General features: G+C 45.6%; 1 protein-coding gene across 1 annotated transcript in view; it reads right to left on the bottom strand.

Moving 5' to 3' along the window:
• The window catches only part of AP3D1 (adaptor related protein complex 3 subunit delta 1), a 3,080,434-nt gene that overhangs the window by 2,393,503 nt on the left and 666,546 nt on the right, over positions 1 to 20,385 (bottom strand). Inside the window, exons 9-10 of the mRNA XM_044055492.1 lie at positions 11,248 to 11,276; positions 5,247 to 5,284 (exon numbers count right to left, since the gene is read on the bottom strand). Of these exons, the coding sequence (XP_043911427.1) occupies positions 5,247 to 5,284; positions 11,248 to 11,276 (67 nt within the window). The remainder of the gene's footprint in view (positions 1 to 5,246; positions 5,285 to 11,247; positions 11,277 to 20,385) is intronic.

The following is a 20,385-nucleotide window of genomic DNA, read 5'->3' as shown; positions in this document are numbered from 1 at the left end:
GCATCATCCAGTGGGAGGTGTTTAAGAGGAGACCAATTGCAGGAATCAAGTTCCGCTTCAAAGCTATCGGGGTAAACACTTTTGTTTGTTCTAACCGTTTTGTATTTAGTTAAATTTGGGGTATCAGTTTTATATCTAATTAAGTAAGGGCATGGTCACTTACATCCTCAGGCAGCGTACCTACTGTATGTTTGGTGGTGGCTATTTATCAGGATCCAGTCTAAAATGCTTTCTTTGTTGCTAGGTTTATTTGTTCTGCTGGGGGAAAGAATGTTTTGTGAAAAACCATTAAGATTTAAGAGGGTGGAAGGGTCAGCTGAAGAGCAGGTATTCCAGTCGATATTGACATCCCCAAGGACTATTGTTTCTTGTGGAAAGTGAATGGCCAGCCAGCTAAGGTACTGATGTTATTGCCTGGGGGAAGGTAGATGCAGATTATACAGATGGATTTGTAGGCATTAAGCTGGAGTTTTCGGCATTACTTTCAAAGGGAGGCTTATCCTATAAGGCAGTGATTTGCATCCCTGATTTGCAGAGGATTGCTATTGCACCGCCCTTTTTTACATTACGGTCTAGTCGATGGATGTTGTTGCCATTTTACATTACGATCTAGTCGATGGATGTTGTAGCCATTTTACATTACGGTCTAGTTGATGGATGTTGTCGCCATTTTACATTACGGTCTAGTCGATAGATGTTGTCGCCATTTTACATTACGGTCTAGTCGATGGATGTTGTCGCCATTTTACATTACGGTCTAGTCGATGGATGTTTTAGCCATTTTACATTACGGTCTAGTCGATGGATGTTGTCGCCATTTTACATTATGGTCGAGTCGATGGATGTTGTAGCCAGGGGGAAATGAGCAAAGGTACTTTTTCAAGCAAATACAATTTAGAAGCGCATCCTTCCAAATATAACTGGTAGACCGAAGGTGAAGGAGTTAATATTTTTCCTAAGGAATACATGAAACAAAGCTGCATTTTTAGACACATTACTAAAACCAAAAGCTTTCCAAGATGGCTGCAGACTAATCAACAGCTTAACTTCAGCCCTCCCAGTGTAAAAAAGAAATTGAAACACAAGGGCCAGGAAACTCTGTCACTTTTAGTTCATTCAGTTACTGGCTAGTAAGTACACTGCCTGGATGCCGGCAAAGAAGAAAGTTGGAGAACCTGAAAGAAAATAAACCACAAAAGGTGAGGAAAAACAGTGAATGAAAAGAATCCTGCAGTTATTCAGCAAAAAGCAGTTCAAGCTCCAGTTTGAAACCTCGATGTTTCATCACGGCTGTTTCCACACATTTTGGTCCTTCCGCATACCCAAAAATGAAGACCCATTCACCATTCCTCTGCCTGCTCTGTTCCTTTAGCATGGTTTTCCCTGTTTTGGGTTTTCATATTTATCATAACATTTGCCCCTTGTGGTTTTCTTTCTCCAATCATTATGCCATTTTTTCAGCCAATCCTCCTAGTTTCTATGGCATGGCTAGACCAATAAGTGCAGTGATTTTCTCTCAGACCTGCTTTACTTTGCCTCCCTGGTGACCAATTTAATCCACACCCATTTGTTCCTGCTCCAGATCATCAGCACAACTCTGACTGGCCCACCATTCTCCACTCTCACGTCCACAGACTGGACACTACGTATTACGGTCAACACCAACACTACTGCTCATTTCTCTAACCAACTGTGTCCAAGGCAGTATTTACACCATCCAATCAAAACCCTAATTCATCTTGGGTCCCCACTTCCTCTGAAACGCAGAGTACCCAATCTCATACTAACATTTTAAACCAATCACAACAATGTGAATAATAAGACCCCTGCTGGAACACCCTTACACTTATATGTTAGCCCTGACAGGATTACATACAAAGCAGTCAACCAATGGCTGCATATTGTTAGGAGCTAAATACTGTTTACCAAATGTATGTTTTCCTATAAATGAAGCTATTACAATGTAAAAACTCAACTTGCATGCTATGTTCCACTGTCATTTAAGTCTTCAAATAAATATTAGACTTGTACTGGATTACTTTTATAAGACTCTACGCTGTGACTGGCAAATATCGACTGCAAGGTTAAAAGGTCTACTTATATTTATTCTCCAACACAGGATGACCTAATGACACTAGTGCAGAGTCCAGCCGCCACTAGTTTCTTCCATCCCCACTGAAGCTAATTCAAGGATTTTCAAAAAAGACCATCTGGGAGGGGAGGAGGGTAAGAGTCAAGTGGGATGTTGAACAGAACAAGGTGGTTTACGATTACCAGATTTGAATGGATATTTTAGAGCTACATACACACTTAAGGCTCGTGTACATAAAACAAGCAGAAAGCTACAAGGATGATGAAGCAAGGGGGGATTCAAGAATTAAGGACAGACTGGGATTTTGAATGCAGATCCTTAAGGAGAATAACAACAGTTGTACATGAATATTATGTTCATAAAGTAGCGGAAAGTATTGTAACTATTCCAACACAGGAATGAAGAGAGGAGTTTCTTCTGCTAGGGATGACTGCAATTTGGAGTACAGAACATAAGTAAGAGGGGCCTGAACTTATGGCAGAAAACTGGCAAATGACCCAGTGTACTGGGAGCAAATAACTAGGCAGGAAAAGGTAACAGAATGGTAAGAGGCCAAGAAAACATTTGGACTGCAGGCTAAAGACGGTCTTCCCTATCTGGAACTGACGGTGTATAGACAAAGAGAAAGGGATAGGGGACTCTTAAATGAAAGACCACTGGGGTGATTTTTTTAGTTGAATCTAAAACAGAAGCTTCTGTTAAAAAGGGACAATTAGTAGGGCATATAAATATTGCAGAATAATTGTAGGAACCAGTCAGAGAGGGTCAGATAAGATTAGGAAGAAATAGTAAATAAGCAATTCACAAAGAAACAATGGGGGACATATGTATGCCTCCCAAACATGCAACAAATTGTACAAGACTTAGGATTTTTGCTTGGAAGCATTTGCATAGATACTTTTATATCTTAAGCAAACGAAAAATAAATTTTCTTCAGGTAGATGGCAAAAACTTGAAGTGTAACCTGCAGAAGAAAGAGATACCTGGAAGCAAAAACAAGTTGGCAGACTTTAAAAATTCCCTTCAGCGTACTCCATCACCAATACTGGGTGAGCAATTGGCTGCAAGTAAGGAAATTATTCTTTTTGAGCTGGGATATAGCATCTGTACTACTTAGACATAAGTAAGGCCTTAAGTTTAATTCTGGTGGCTGCCAAAAAAGTAATTACTAGAAAATGGAAATCAAAGTCTAAACCAGGGATGTCCAACAAGTTGCCCTAGGGCCACAATCCAGCCCACCAAAGCATTTTATCTGGCCCTCAGTAGAGCCACAACAAACTGTTCTGAAAGGACAGAAACAGGTTGGACATGGTAATATGGCACTCACAAACCTTGCCAAGAATGGTTAAGTGTCAGCTGAACCAAAAAGGTTGGACAGTCCTGGTCTAAACCAACCAAACTTCAAGCAGTGGATACCATAACAGAGATAAAAGAACAGGAAAGGGGATCTTTAGAAAAGGGTAGTAAAAAGCAACAAGTTGCATACAAATAAAACTGAATTTGCAGGAACATTAATCCAGAAAAATGTTTTGAGGAGGAATGAGGTTAAAGGGAAAGCAGGAATTGAACAATTTATTTAATGCTGAATTGATTAATTGTATAGAAGAATATATGTGATGTGCAACATTTGTAAATGCGAAGTTATTAATATGGTTTGTTTACTTTAATACAAATGCAGGTTTGCCTGTATCAGAGCTGGTAATTCAAGAAAGGTGGTAAAAAAATTAGAAGTTATGTACTTACCATAACGTTCCATCTGAGTAGGTGGATTCATTTGTCTGCAACCTGTGGGTTATGGATCCGATATCGGATCCGAACCGGCATGGTTTATCCAGCTATGGATCCGAGCTCTTAGCTCCTCCCCTCACCCATAATGCCCTGCTCTCCCTACATGACCTCAGATCGAGTTTGCCCTGAATCAAAATACCCTCGAAAGGGGTAACACATAATATGCAGGAAACTGACAAGGCCAGGGGGATAGGAGGGCGGGATGGTTGCAGACAAATGAATCCACCTACTCAGATGGAATGTTATGGTAAGTACATAACTTCTAAATCTGAAGTAGGAGATTCATTTGTCTACAACCTGTGGGACAGAGTCCCCAGCTACCTGAATCTTGGGCGGCAGTCATGGAAGGATATTCCGGAGCACCGCGAGTCATGGAAGGATATTCCGGAGCACCACGGAGCCAAAGGATGCTCTACCCCTAGATGTGATATCCAGCTTGTAATGAGAAATAAAGGTATGAGATGAAGCCCAAGTGGCTGCTGAACAAATGTCATCCAGAGGAATCCTAGCCTTAAAGGCCGCTGAGGTAGAAACTGACCGGGTCGAATGGGCGTGGACTCCCTCCGGTGCGGGCCTCCCAGAGGCTTGATAAGCTAGAAGAATACACTGCGAAATCCAGCGTGACAAGGAGACTTTGAAAATTGGCTTACCCAGACTGAATTTGGCAAAGGAAATGAACAACTGGTCGGATTGCCTATTACCAGCTATCCTGTTAAGATAAAAACGAAGCTGCCTGTGAACATCCAAGGAATGCAGCTTGTATTCACCCTTGTTCTGATATTCGTCCTACTGCTATTCTATCCCCCATTTCTAAACTTCTGGAAAAATGTATTCACCTCCAACTCTTGCCACATCTCTTAGATAACAACCTGCTAACCCCTACCCAACATGGATTCAGGCCAAACCACAGTACTATGACTGCCCTCTTATCCTTTCTTGAGACTGTCAATAATGCACGTGATTCTGGACACACTGTCTCTACCCTACTTCTTGACCTATCCAAAGCCTTTGACACCATCTCACACAATCTGCTTCTAACTAAACTGTCAAGACTTAAACTATCTCCCTCTTCCATAAATTGGTTTTCCAGCTATCTGTCAAATAGACACCAAGCAGTTATATGGAAGAAGGCCACTTCCCCATTCCTTAGCACCCCCACTGGAGTTCCCCAAGGATCTATTCTGGGCCCCCTCCTCTTCAATATATTTGTCAATGACTTTCATAAATCTATCCCTTTTGCAAACATCATCCAATATGCAGACGATTCCACCATTATTTGCTCTGCCACCTCCCCCTCACTGCTCCAAAAACTTACTCAGCAAGCCTTTTCAATAACTGAACATTGGATGAAAATAAACCACTTAGCACTCAATGCCTCCAAAACAAAACTTATGGTATTCACCACTTCCAAAGCTACCTCCTTCAATACCAACTCCTTCTTAATCACCAGCCTAAATAACTCACCCCTAGAACTAGTGTCTGAAACTAAGCTTCTAGGCGTACTAATTGACAATCGGCTCAGTTACAATTCCCATCTACTACTAAATATAAAAAAAACCCATCAAAAACTAGGTATGCTCTATCGTCAGAACCAATACCTTACAAGCTCCTCCAAAATTACACTCGCTTCCTCTTTTCTCATCCCCTCCCTTCTCTATGGGGCTCCATTACTGACTAATCTTCAGGCCTCCCTAAAAAAACAACTTTCTTCTTGCTATAACAAAATAGCCAAATTCGCCAACAGCCACAGGTCCTCTACCCACCACTGTTCTTCTCTTCAAAAATTAAATTGGCTTGAATTACCAAATCAACTCACATATATTCAGCTGACTGTCGCTCACAAACTCATTCTCAGCCCTTCTCTTTGTCCCTCCCTGTCTTCCGCCTTCAAAATGCACCTACCAAACAGAGTCCTAAGGTCTAACAATCAAAACCTATTAGTAGTACACAAACCATGTCATCCCCCAGGCAAACACTTACTATCTTTTAACCTTGCCCGTCTCTGGAACTCCCTTCCTCCATCCATTCGTACAATCACCAACAAATTCATGTTCAAAAAATCACTCCATATATATCCAAGATCCCAATGGGATTTGTTCTTGCTCCCTTCCCTCATAGATCTATAACATTACATCTCCCTCACACCTATGACACACAACTCATCCCATTAAAGCTTATGTTCCCTCACAATGGTTATTTAATAATGAAGACATATCTCAAAACTGTTTTTATTCTTGAATATTTTTCAAATTTAAGCCTAAATGTATTAATGTTTTATCTCTACTCTGTATAATTATCTTGTAGTTATAGCACACACCTAATTTTGTCTATATCAGAGCTTTTCTCCACATTTTTTGAATGTCTCTCAAATTTATACCTAAATGTATTAATGCTTTATCTCTACTCTGTATAATTATCTTGTAGTTATTGTATGTACCTAATGTTGTCTATATCGGAGCTTTTCTCCCCAGGACTCCATTGAAAACGGGTTCTTCTGGCCCAATGGACTATCCTGGTAAACCAACTGCAAATAAATAAATAAATAAAATAAATATTTAGGAAAGAAAACAGGGAGGTTAATGGACTGATTAATGTTTGCTTCTGAAGCTACCTTAGGAAGAAAGGAGGGATTGGTCCTGAGGTATACGCGGGTCTGGATGGAAGACCAAGTAAGGAGCCTTCATGGATAAGGCTTGAAGCTCCAGTAATGGCTACTAAAAAAGCATCTTGAGGGATAAAAATTTAAGATCTACTGAGGCCGCAGGCTCGAAGGGGGGAGCGGTCAAGGCCTGAAGAACCAAAGAAAGATCCCATGGAGGAACCGCTTGCTTGACAGGAGGTCTAAGGAGAAAGGTGCCTTTTAGGAAGATTTTACACAATTTGGCAGACATAAGTGGTCCAGAGTCATGACCAACATGATAGTGAGAAATGGCCGCAAGCTGCACTTTGACCGTGGAACTACTGGCACCATCATTAAAAAGAGTGGTTAGGAAGTCTAGCACCAGGGGAAGGGGAACCGTTAAAGGATCTAGACCTTGCCGCTCCGCCCAAATGGAGAATCGTTTCCATTTACTGCGGTAAACTTTCCTGGTAGATGGTTTATGAGCCGCTACCAGGATGGCCTTAACGGAGGACGAGATACCGGGAGTCCTAATTAGGAGTGGAACTGGAGCAGCCAAGCAGGTAGCTTCAGGTTGTCCAGATTCGGAGTTGGTAGGTTCGATGGGTGCGATATCAGATCCGGAAAGGGATCTAGAATCCAAGGTGGATTCACCGAGTGAGACCTTAGGTAAGGGAACCAGATCTGTCGAGGCCAGAATGGGGCAATGAGGATTATTTTGCACCCCAACCGAGAGGCTTTCTGAAGAACTTGGAGCATCAGAGGCAACGGGGGGGTAAGCGTAAAGAAGACCGGGAGGCCAAGCATGCACCAGAGTGTCTCTCGGGGAATCCCCTGGAGGAGGGATTACAGTGAAAAAACTGTCGCACTTGGTGTTTAAGGGAGACGCAAAGAGATCGCAACAAGGAGTTCCCCACCATGCGAAGATACGTTTCGCTACTTGAACATTGAGAGACCACTCGTACGGGGAGAGAATGGTGCGACTGAGCTTGTCCGCAAGGATGTTGGACCGACCCGGAATGTGCGTTGCAATGAGAAAGCAGTTGGTGGAGATCGCCCATTCCCACACTCTCATGGCTTCTCGACATAAAGGATAAGACCTGGTTCCCCCCTGTTTGTTGATGTACCAGACAACCGACATGTTGTCTGACTGAATCGCAATTGTTCCCAGGGGAAGAAAGGCCTGAAGTGCTCGCAACGCCAAGAGCACTGCTCTCATCTCTAGAACATTGATATGCAGGGAGGTCTCTGAGTCGTTCCACGTGCCTTGGACCGTCCTGCCTGCAAAATGCCCCCCCCACCCGAGGCGAGAGGCATCCGTGGTCACCGTGGCGAGAGGGGGAGAAGCACAACAAAAGCAGCCTCCGTGGAAATCCTGTTAGTGGAGCCACCACAAGAGGGACCACTTGCAAGCCTTGCTGATCGCGATGGGATGATGCAGAGGTAGAGCAAGGTAAGACCACTGAACCTGAAGTGTCCACTGAAGGACCCGCATGTTGAATCTGGCGAGAGGAAGAAGAGATATTGCTGCTGCCATGGACCCTAGAGCCCTCAGGACCAATTCCGCCGGAACAGAGCTGGAGTGGAGGATGGCCCGCACCTGGAGTCGCAGATTCTGAACTCTGTCGGCTGTGAGGAAGGCTCTTAACTCCTTCGTGTCTAATCTGGCACCTATAAAATCTATCAACTGAGTAGGGGCCAGGTTGGATTTTGCTACATTTATCGTGATGCCCAGGCGGGGAGCTAGATGAAGAAAGGAGTCTCGCGCCAATGATAGTAGATGCCTTGTTGGGGTGGTAAGAAGCCAGTCGTCCAGGTACGGGAAGACCTGCACCCCCTGAAGCCTCAGGTGGGCCGCAACCACTGCTAATACTTTGGTGAACACCCTGGGGGCTGTGGTGAGACCAAAGGGAAGGACTCTGAACTGGTAGTGACTGGCTCCCAGCCGGAAGTGAAGAAACCTCCTGGAACGTCTGTCCATTAGTATGTGGTAGTACGCCTCCTTGAGGTCTATAGAGCACATCCAGTGATTCTCTCCCAGAAGGGGGAGGATGGATTGCAAGGTGACCATCCGGAACTTCTCCTTGGGAACTGCCAGGTTTAACAGGGACAGGTCTAAAATTGGTCTTAGGTCCCCCGTCTTCTTTGGCACTAAAAAGAACCTGGAGTAGAACCCTGATCCGATCTGGTCTGGTGGGACGGGCTGGATGGCTCTTTTCCCCAGCAGATGGCCAATTTCTGCCGAAGCGGCCTCCCACTGATCGGGTGGAACGTCGGGGAGGGATTTTAATTTTGGAATGTGATGAAAGGGGATCTTGTATCCTCTGGATATAATGCGGAGGACCCAGCGGTCTGATGTTATGGACTTCCATGCCGCTAGGTGCTCCGAAAAACGTCCCCCGACTGCCTCCAGGGTGGAGCAGTCGGGCAATCCCTCAGGGCTGCTGCGCGGGCCGTTCAGAGAAAGGTTCTCTGGACCCGAAATTCCTGGGAGCCCCTCTGCCCCTGGGGCGGCATCCTCCCTGTCCTCCTCTGCCACGGAAGGACTGGTTGTCCGGAGCGGGTTGGGATTGCTGCGACTTCCGGAACCACATCTTCTTCTGGCCCTTTTGGTTCCTAGAGTAGGACCTCTGGGGCACAGAGAAGCGGATTCCGACGGCAGACAGCGTCTTCCCGTCCTTTTCGCTCTGGGTCAAGGTGTTGCGAACCGTTTTGCCAGAAAGGGCAGAACCATCAAAGGGGGCGTTCGCGAAGGACGCCTTGAAGGGCTCCGTGAAATCGCAATGACGGAGCCAGGCCTGGCGTCTAGTGACTAGGCCTACTCCTGCAGCTCTAGCAGCTCCCTCAGTAGCATGGGACAGCAACCGCATAGAGGTATTAGTAACAGATCGAAGAGTGGCCATACGGGTGGAGTGCAAAAGTTTGTCCTCCGCCGACATGGACTCTGGAGGGGATGCAGCGTATTCTTTAATAAGATCTCGCTGCATCCTGGTAACATGTGCCAAGTAGTTGAGTGCCCTCACCGAGAAGGTCGCTGAACTAAACATTCGCTTCCCCAAGCGGTCCATCATCAGAGACTCCTTGCTCGGAGGATGGACTGAAGGACTCTCCTGGGAGAGTTCCTTCTTGGTGGCTGCTGCCGTCAACATGGCATCAACCGGAGGCCCCTTACTCCAATGGGCACGGTCTGCAGGGGGGCTAAGGATTCTGTCTGGCCTTTTGGGGATTGGCTCCACGGTGTCCGGTTCCTTCCACGCCCTGGTGGTAATAAGGTCCACCAGGGGGTCGGCAGGAGGGGACACCCAAGAGGTAGACAGGCCTGCTTCGAATGCCTCCAAGAACACGGACTCGTCCGAGGAAGACTTGGGGGCAGACCACCCACCCCTTATGCGAAGCATTTCCATGATGTCTCCAAAGGAGACATCCTCGGGGGGTGATCTTGGGGAACCTTCCCCTTCCTCCAAATCCGTGTCTTCAGTTAAAGACTCGGGGGAGTCTATGTGCCTCCTTTTACACATATGCTTGCGAGGGGCTTCCTCGGGGGGGCTGTCTGAGGAGCCCTCGCAAGCAGTGTCTTGTTCCAAAGGAACAGCTTGGGGCACTGAAGCGGGCTGTCCCAGTGGCCGGATGGTGGAAGCCTGACCCAGTGCAGATGGAGCGTGGGACGGAGCCGAAGCAAGTGCCGGAAGTCCGGAAGCCCTCAACAGAGCCCTCTCCACCACATCAAAAGCCGAGGGGGAGCCAGCCTCGACCAAAGGATCCGAAAGTCGGCTCCCCCTCGGATCCGAAGAGTGGATCGGAGCCGGCCTTGAGACACTCGGACCCGAGGGACCAGTGCGCTCAGACACAGACGGCGCCGAAGGCACACTAAATCCCCCGGATCCGAAGCTCAGAGCCAGGCTCCGAGAGGTCGGATCCGAAACACTCGAGGGCAGGGTCGGATCCGAAGTACCTAGTACTATCGGTGCCGACCCACCCCCGGCTCCGAAGCTGCCCGGCTCCGAACCCTCCGAACCCGGGTAGCGGGTCGAAGAAGGAGCTATAGGCTTGAAAAATGGGGTCGAGCTCTCCCCCGGGGGGGGGGGGGGGGGGAGGCAGGAGCACTCCCATCTGCATCTGGGCCTGGATGAATCTTCTCATCATCCGGTCCAGATCAGCGTCGGAAAGGCTATATGTGGATCTCGAAGAGGCTACCGAGGTAGGCCTTGAGTGCCTCCTCGATAGCCTTGACGGAGATCGGGTCTCCTCCTCCTCAGGCCCCGGTGAAAAGCAGACCGGAGACCGGAGCTGGGGGGGGGGGGGCAGCAGCCAGAGAGGCCGGAGGAGAAGCCCGCTTAGCTAACGGGGCCGAAACGGAGGTCTCGGCTCGCCGCTTGTGGTGCTTCTCTCTCCGATCCTATTTTCTTGCCTCTCTCTCCTCCAACCTAGCAGCGGGAGGTTGAGTCCCAGGTGGAGGAGGGGGAGCAGGCGAGGAGGGAACCGAAGCCACGGTACCCACCACAGGAGCGGGAGCCGAAGCCGAGTCCGGGGGTAGAAGTCCCGCCAGGACCAGCTTTGACCTCCGCTCCTTCAATGCCCTGGGGTTGAACCCTGCACAAATGGAACATCCAGAAGTGAGGTGTTCAACCCCAAGGCATCGAACGCACCGAGTGTGGCCATCAGCAGGGTAAAGCTTATGGCCACACTCGGAGCACTTCGAAAATATTGCCTTAGGGGCTTCTGGCATAACTAAAGTCTTTTTTTTTACAAAAAAAAATAAAAGACAGAGAACTAGTACTAAACTAGCACACACACAAGGCCCCAAACAGTACACTCAAACAGAAACTACGACCAGCGAGGGGAGGGTATAAACTTAAAGTTTTAAAAGTAAAAATTTTTAACTGAAACTATCCAAAGGTTAAGGGAAACCTAACACAATCACTCAAAACTAACTGCAAAAATTCAAAATAAAGCTTTCTTTAGGTAAAATAGTCACTTAGCTGAAGAGCTCAGACGATCCAAGACCTGGTTACCAGCGCGGCAAACTAGATTTGAGGTCATGTAGGGAGAGCAGGGCATTATGGGTGAGGGGAGGAGCTTAGAGCTCGGATCCATAGCTGGATAAACCATGCCGGTTCAGATCCGATATCGGATCCATAACCCACATGTTGCAGAGAAATGAATCTCCTACTTCAGATGAGAAGTTACTAAAACCATGCCGAATACATTTTTTTTTTAAATCTTATGATCAGGTCAGCAAGAAGTTGCTCTGGAAAGTCCCAAGTGCCTCCACGGCCAAACAAGTCGTCAAGCAACCCGAGAGATATCATATAGTTTTGTCTGAGATGTCAAAGAAAAACTATCTACTATACCGTTGACTTAATTCAGCATAATTCGCATCATGACCTTTACCTATTACAAATCAGAAATACAAAAAAAAAAAAGATAAAATAAAAAGCTCATGGTATTAGTGCACATATATTTCATCAGGCATGGCATTGCTCAAACACTGTAGCACATGCAGTAAGGGATACATTCGGTTACATAATTACCAACCTGTGTTTCGGGGATAAAATCTGTTAAACAATTACTAACCTGTGTATCAAGGATACATTCGGTTAAATAATTACTAAGGCAGAAACAAACTACTAAAAATCGAAAAAAAGAAAAAGAAAGTACAGTTTTGTACCTACCATAAATGTAGATGTCCGAACTGGATAGCATCTGCAGTCATAACAAGTGGGTTGTCCTGTCGTCAGGCAGCCCTGCAGTCGGCCGGATTCCAAAGTCCGGGTCCGGCTTCGGCTGATGTCGCACTCCACCCGACGTCATCTCTGGTCGTCTTCGGGTATAAAAGCATCAGCCGACGCCATTTTCCTCAGTGTTTCTTGCCCCAGATGCCAGTAGCCCTCTTGCAGGCTAAAATTTGGATAGATGCCAATGTTTCCAAATAGATAGAGGTAAACACAGCAATAAGCATGTATGTACATATATACAAACAAATACACCATAAAAGACTCCCCCCCAACAGCTAGCTATTAGGAGGGTAAACACCCTAGGAGTACCACAGAGGGGAAGGAGGGAGGGTAATCCTGACTGCAGATGCTATCCAGTTCGGACATCTACATTTATGGTAGGTACAAAACTGTACTATGTCCTTCATGGATGCATCTGCAGTCATAACAAGTGGGTAGAATACCATAGCCAACTAGGGAAGGAGGATAAAAGTAGATTATGGTGTGTTTAGGATCCCTTGCAGTACAGCAGTGGCAAACCCTGCTCGGGATCTGGAATATAGAGGCAAATTATAATGCTTGGCAAATGTATGCACGGAGGTCCAAGTAGCCGCCTCAATAATGTCTTTGGTTGCCACTCCTCGTGAAGAAGGCTGTGGTAGTGACTGTTGCCCTTGTAGAATGAGGTCTTATGTTCTGTGGAATTGGTTTTCCATGGAAGGAGTAACAGTATCGTATGCAATTTCCTATCCATTTGGAGATTGTCTGTTTGGAAATAGCTTTTCCTTCCCTTCCTGTTGCATAGGCTACAAAAAGTTGGTCAGTCTTTCTGCTATTTTTGTTCTGTCCAAGTAGTAGCGTAGCTGTCTATGTACATCCAAGGTATGCAGTATTCTTTCCCTCTGTTTTGTGGGTTGGGAAAGAAGGTAGGTAGGTGGATTGCCTGGTTTAAAGACACTCTGGATACCACCTTGGGCATAAATGTAGGATTAGTCCTCATGGACACTCTATCTTGGTGGAAGATTAGGAAGGGTTGCACTGCCATTAAGGCCTGTAGTTCTGAAACCCTCCTTGCTGAAGTAATTGCCAGTAGGAAAGCAGTTTTCCATGACAGGTGTTGTAGGTCTGCAGTTGCTGCTGGTTCAAAGGGTGATAGTGTCAACTTTTCTAGCACAAAGTTTAAATCCCAAGCTGGTAATGGTGGTTTCCTTGGAGGTTTTACATTCTTAATTCCTCTGAGGAACTGCCTGAGCAAAGGGTGCGAAAAACAGGTGGATCAAAGCTGTATTCTGCTGAAATAGCTGATGCATGTATCTTGATGGAGGAGTAGGACAGGCCTGAATGAAGAAGTTCGCCAGATACTCCAGAATGTTAGGCATATCTATGTTTGACACATCTTTTCCTCTTTCCGTACTCCAAATGACAAACCTTTTCCATTTTCCAGCATAGTTCCTTCTTGTTGAAGGTCTGCGTGCTTCAAGAATAATGTCTTTAACTCTTTGGGAAAGTTCTGGATTAGCTGCTGCTATGTGATGTTCCATGCAGTCAGTTGCAGGGTTTTAGGTTCGGATGTATGATGCTGTAGTTGTTCTGAGTTAACATCAAAGGCATCAGGGTATTGGCCACATATTGTTCGAGACATGCTCTTCAGTAGTGGGTACCAGTGTTGTCTTGGCCAGTTTGGAGCTATCAGGATTATCCTTGGACGCTCTTCCTTGATTTTTAGTAGTACCTTGTGTATCAAGGGAAGAGGTGGGAATGCATATGCTGTTAGGCCTTTCCAGCTGAAGGAGAGTGAGTCCACTTTCCATGCTAGTGGGTGGAATGTCCTTGTGCAGAATTTTTGAGCTGGTGATTGAGAGGTGATGCGAATAGGTCTATCTGTGGCATTCCCCATTTCTTTGAGATGGTCTTGAAGATGTCCGGTGCAGCTTCCATTCGTGGGCATCCGGGTGGTTCTGCTTAATATGTCTGCTAGAGTATTGTCTTTCCCGGTACAAATATTGCCTGTAACTGAATGTTGTAGCTGAGTGCCAGGGTCCACAGCTCCAAGGTCATTCTGCATAGGGGGTATGAATGAGTGCCTCCCTGTTTGTTGATGTACCACATGACTGTGGTGTTGTCTGTCCTTATCATCAACTGGCCCTCTGAGAAATGGTTTGAACTTTTGGATTGCCAGTTTTACTGCCAGCATTTCTTTTAGATTGATGTGCAGGTGAAGTTGATCCTGTGTCCACAATCCTTGCACGCATTTGTCCAGCATGTGTGCCCCCCATCCTAGGTCTGAAGCGCCTGTTGTGATGGTCTGGCTTGGTTGACATCTGCGAAAGGGTAGGCCTGGGTTTGACTGGCATGCCTGAGCCCACCATAGGAACTCCTGTTTTAAGCATGGAATTAGTGGGATTTCTGTTTCTAGGCTGTGTCTGTGTTGGGACCATAAATTCTTTAGGTACCATTGTAGTTTCCTCATATGTAGTCTGGCAAATGGGACCAAGATTATGCATGATGCCATGAAGCCCAAAGCCTGCAGAACTTTTCTTGCTGTTAACTTGTTCAGTTTTGTTAGTGCCAAGAAGTAAAGAGGAAGTTCTTTTGTTTTTCTGTAGTCAGGAATGCCATTTGTTGTACTGTGTCCAATTCCGCGCCCAAGAATGTCCTTGTTTGGGATGGTATCAGCCTTGACTTTTGTAAGTTGACTGTGTATCCCAGTCCTTGTAGCAAGTGAATGACCCTTTGTAAATCTGTTGTCAGCTTGCTTTTGTTGTCCCTTGTAGCAGGCAGTCGCCCAGGCATGGGTAAATTTGAATTCCTGTAGTCTGCAATGGGCGATTACTGATGCCAGGCATTTTGTGAATACTCTGGGCAGTAGATAAGCCAAAGGGCAATGCTGAGAATTGATAGTGCTCTGATCCTGCAAGAAATCTGAGGTATCTTCTGCAGATTGGTCGAATGGGGACGTGCAGGTATGCCTCCTTGAGATCTAGAGTTACCAGCCAAGACTCCTTGCCCAGCATGGGAAGAAGTTGCTGTAGGGTCAGCATTTTGAATTTTGGGACAATGATGTAAGTATTTAAGGTGGACAGGTCGAGAATTGGTCCCCAACTTTTTCCTTTCTTGGAACTAGGAATAGTCTGGAATAGAACCCCTTTCCTTGTTCTGCTGTTGGCACTCTTTCCACAGCTCTCATGTTTGCTAACTCCATTATCTGGCGTAGAGCCTCTGTTTTTGATTTGGAGGTAGATTTGGCATTCCCTTTTACTGGTAAAGTGTGGAAGTGAAACCGTAACCTTGATCTATGGTTTGTAAAATCCACTTGTCTTTTGTTATGTAGTGCCAGTTCTTTGAAAATAAGGTTAACTTTCCGCCTAGAGGAGCTGCTATTTGTTCCCTGGTAGGCGGATTTAGGATTAAGTCACTGTGGTTGTGCTGATGTAGTGGCAGTGGCTGTGTCTGTGCCTCTGTTGTTACCTTGCCACTGTCGTCCTCTGTAGGCACCTCCTCTGGATTGGTTTCTGCCTCTGGAACGCCTATTCCTGCCCCTTTGAAATTTTGTGGAGTCAGGAGAGGACCAATTTTTGGCAGGCCAGTTCCTGCTAAACCTTGGGGTTGAACCTGCAGGAAATCTTTAACAGTTTGTACAGATTTTGCCTTTTCTTCCATTTTCTTCATAACCTGCTGGGCAGGTGTACCAAACAAACTTGTCTTGTCCATAGGAGCATCCAGCAACTTAGCTTTAACATGATCCGTAAAGCTTGTTCCTTTAGCCATGCATGCCTTCTTATCACTGTGCCTGTCATGGCTGATCTAAATGAAGCCTCCAGTGCATCATAGCCACATTTTAAGGAATGGTTGCTAACCTGTTGTATGTTATTTACCATCTCTAATACATATTTCTTATCAAGAGATTCATCAGTGGTTAGTTTTTAGTTAACTGATCAAGCATAAACTCTTGGTATTGTATCATGTGAAACTGACAGTTTAAAGCTCTAGCTGAGAGAGTAGCTGAAGTGTAGACCTTTTACCCCATCTGTCTAATGACCTTGCTTCCCTTTCAGAAGGAATAGGGTTTTAGCTGTGGTCGCTGCTACTGCCTTGGGACCCTGGGATATAGTTTCTGGGTCTGCAAGAGGGGCCTTGTAAAGGTGGTGATGAGTATCTGGCACCCTGTAAAATCTGTCTGGTTTGGCAGGGGCTGGGGTAAAGAATCTGGAGCGGAGCAAACATCATTGAAAGCATCATCCACCACAGAGAGAACAGGAGGTATAGCTAAGGGCCTGTGCTGTGGGAGGTGCAGAAAGGTCCTAAGTCTTTTCTGGAGTCTGAAAAATCCTGTTGCTGCCATTGGAACTGTTCTCGCATGGCATGCAAGGTTTCCCCAAAGGAGAATTCTTCTGGTGGGGAAGCAGCTGGAATGGATTCTTCAGCTTCAGAATCTTCAAAATTGGAGAAGGGAGCCTCTGGCTGGTCAGTTATGTCTGATTCATCAGCAGAATCATCAGAAGACACTGGCTCAGGGGGCTCTGCCCTAGGTCTCTTCTCTGGGGGCTGAGAGGCCCTGTTTGGGTGAGATTGAGATCCTCTAATTAAAGAAATTAAATCTTCTGCCAAAGTAAGCATTTGAGAACTAGAAGAGGGCCTGGATGTGCGGGCTTTAACAGGCCGTGTTTTAGTAGTCTTGGCTGCTTTAGCCCTGGCGAAGGCCTTAATGGACATGGCTGCTGGAGGCCTAGCAGCACCACGTGCTGGGGTAGAGACATCCAAGGGATGGTGTCTGATAAGTCAACCACCGTAGTGGGTAAAGATTCTGAGGTCGATTCAAGAGTTGTAGCAGGGGCCTCAGTTGTAAGAATAGTTTCAGCTGTACTTTGATCAGTTTTCTCGGTTTCGCCGAAACCGAGACACTCGCGTTTGCTTTACCGTGGTTTCGCCGAAACCGCGGACCGCGAGTGTCGGTCTTTATCTTTGCGCTTTTGGTAGATTGGGTAGTCGGAGGATCCGACGGCATAATATACGCAAAATCAGAACCGAAAAACTGTTCTGCAAACTCCGACCGACGCCTAAGCGTTCGTCGGTTGAAAGAGGCACAGGACGAACAGGCTGCTACGTCGTGGGCTGGGCCTAAACAAGGCAGACAGTAAGAGTGGAAATCTTTATGAGGTATTTGTTTCCCACAGGTTAAACAATTGTTAACTTTTTCTGACATCGGCTGAGGCAAGAAAGAGTCCCCAACGGGGTACTTAGCTTTAGAAGTCTTCGAAGTAGTATTCGGTAGAAGTAATCTCTGGATCCGACCGACCGGCACTTGCGAACAGCTTCTGCTTCGGGCGCCACGCGGCAAGAAAGACTGAGGAAAATGGCGTCGGCTGATGCTTTTATACCCGAAGACGACCAGAGATGACATCGGGTGGAGTGCGACATCAGCCGAAGCCGGACCCGGACTTTGGAATCCGGCCGACTGCAGGGCTGCCTGACGACAGGACAACCCACTTGTTATGACTGCAGATGCATCCATGAAGGACATCCACACCGGATCTGAAAAAGTTTATTCATTGAAATAAATGAAAAGCGCTCAATCTTTTACTACCAAGTGTTGTACTACGGCGTGGTTCTTTTTCTTTTTTTCGATTTTTAAACAATTACTAACCTGTGTATCAGGGATACATTTGGTTAAATAATTACTAACCTGTGGATCAAGGATACATTCGGTTAAATAATTACTAACCTGTGTATCAGGGATACATTTGGTTAAATAATTACTAACCTGTGTATCAGGGATACATTCTGTTAAACAATCACTAACCTGTGTATCAAGGATACATTCGGTTACATAATTACTAACCTGCGTATCAGGGATACACATTCAGTTAAACAATTACTAACCTGTGTATCAGGGATGCATTCTGTTAAACAATTACTAACCTGTGTATGAGGGATACATTCGGTTATATAATTACTAACCTGCGTATCAGGGATACATTCTGTTAAACAATTACTAATCTGTGTATCAGGGATACATTCTGCTAAACAATTACTAACCTGTGTATCAGGGATACATTCGGTTACATAATTACTAAGCTGTGTATCAGGGATACATTCGGTTACATAATTACTAACCTGTGCATCAGGGATACATTCTGTTAAACAATTAGTAACCTGTGTATCAGGGATACATTCGGTTACCTAATTTCTAACCTGCATATCAAGGATACATTCGGTTACATAATTACTAACCTGTTTATCAGTGATACATTCGGTTACATAATTACTAACCTGAGTATCAGGGATACATTCGGTTAAACAATTACTAACCTGTGTATCAGGGATACATTCTGTTACATAATTAATAACCTGTGTATCGGGTATACACTCAGATACATAATTACTGACCTCTGCATCAGGGATGCATTTGGTTACATAAAGTACAGTTTTGTACCTACCATAAATGTAGATGTTCGAGTGTTCACCCTGCTGCAGTAATCACACTTGGGTTATCCTGTCGTCAGGCAGTCCCTGCAGTCGGCCCGAATTCCAAAGTCTTGGTCCGGCGTCGGTTGCTGTTGCTTCCTCCCTGACGTCAGTGCGCCAGGGGTATATAGGTATATAAGAGGCATCCGACGCCAGTTTCTTCAGTTTTTCTTGCCTCAGATGTCAGCTGCCCCCAATAGGTAAGCAGAATATATATATATATATATATATATATATATATATATATATATATATACATATAGCTATATAAAAATAAAACAAAAAGTACAGTTTTGTACCTACCATAAATGTAGATGTCCGATAGGCATGCATCTGCAGTCCTTACAAATGGGTTGTCCTGTCGTCAGGCAGCCCTTCGGTCGGCCGGATTCCAAAGTCTGGGTCTGGCCTCGGCTGGTGTCGCACTTCACCCGACGTCATAGCTGCAGTTCTTCGGGTATAAAGGCATCAGCCGACGCCATTTTCCTCAGTGTTTCTTGCCCCAGATGCCAGGTGCCCTCTAGGAAGGCTAAATTTGGATAAATGCAAATGGTTCCAAATAGTAGAGAGCAAACAAAAATAAGCATGTATGTACATATATACAAACAAATACACCATAATAGATTCCCTCAGCTAGCTACAAGATGGGCAAATACCCTAGGAGCACCACAGAGGGAAGGAGGGTAATCCTGACTGCAGATGCATGCCTATCGGACATCTACATTTATGGTAGGTACAAAACTGTACTATGTCCTTCAAGGATGCATCTGCAGTCCTTACAAATGGGTAGAATACCATAGCCAAACTGGGGAGGAGGAGAAATAAGATTATGGTGTAGTTAAGATCCCTTGCAAAACAGCAGTGGCAAAACCTGCTCGGATCTGGAGTATAAAGGTAAATTATAATGCTTGGCAAATGTATGCACGGAGCTCCAAGTAGCAGCCTCTAAAATGTCTTTGGTAGCCACCTGAGAAAAGCTGTGGTAGTGGCTGTAGCCCTTGTAGAGTGAGGCCTGATGTTTTCTGGAGTTTTCTTCCCATGGTAGGAGTAACAAAATCTAATGCAATTTCCTATCCACTTAGAGATTGTCTGTTTTGAAATTGCTTTTCCTTCCATTCCTGTTGCATATGCTACCAGTAGCTGGTCAGTTTTTCTATTGCTCTTGGTCCTGTCCAGGTAGTAACGTAATTGCCTATGTACATCCAAGGTATGCAACAGTCTTTCTCCGCTGTTCTGTGGGTTGGGGAAGAATGTAGGTAGGTGGATAGCTTGATTTAAAGATACCCTGGAGACCACCTTTAGCATAAAAGTAGGATTAGTTCTCATGGACACTCTATCTTGATGGAAGATCAGGAAGGGCTGTACTGCCATTAATGCCTGTAGCTCAGATACCCTTCTTGCTGAAGTGATTGCAAGCAGGAAAGCAGTTTTCCATGATAAGTATTGTAATTCTGCTGTTGCTGCTGGTTCGAAGGAGGAGTGTCAACTTTTCTAGCACAAAGTTCAAGTCCCATGCTGGCAATGGTGGCTTCCTAGGTGGTTTTACATTTTTAATTCCTCTCAGAAACTGCCTGAGCAGAGGATGTGAGAAGACTGGAGGATCCAAGTTGTATTCTGTTGAAATAGCTGATGCATGAATCTTAATGGAAGAATAGGACAGGCCGTTGTGGAAGAGCTCTGCCAAGTATTCCAGGATGTTAGCTATG

Source organism: Protopterus annectens, chromosome 13.part0 (genome assembly GCF_019279795.1).
Source record: "Protopterus annectens isolate FY-2018-M chromosome 13.part0, PAN1.0, whole genome shotgun sequence".
NCBI lineage: Eukaryota > Metazoa > Chordata > Ceratodontiformes > Protopteridae > Protopterus > Protopterus annectens.
This window is presented reverse-complemented; position numbering and strand designations above follow the sequence as displayed.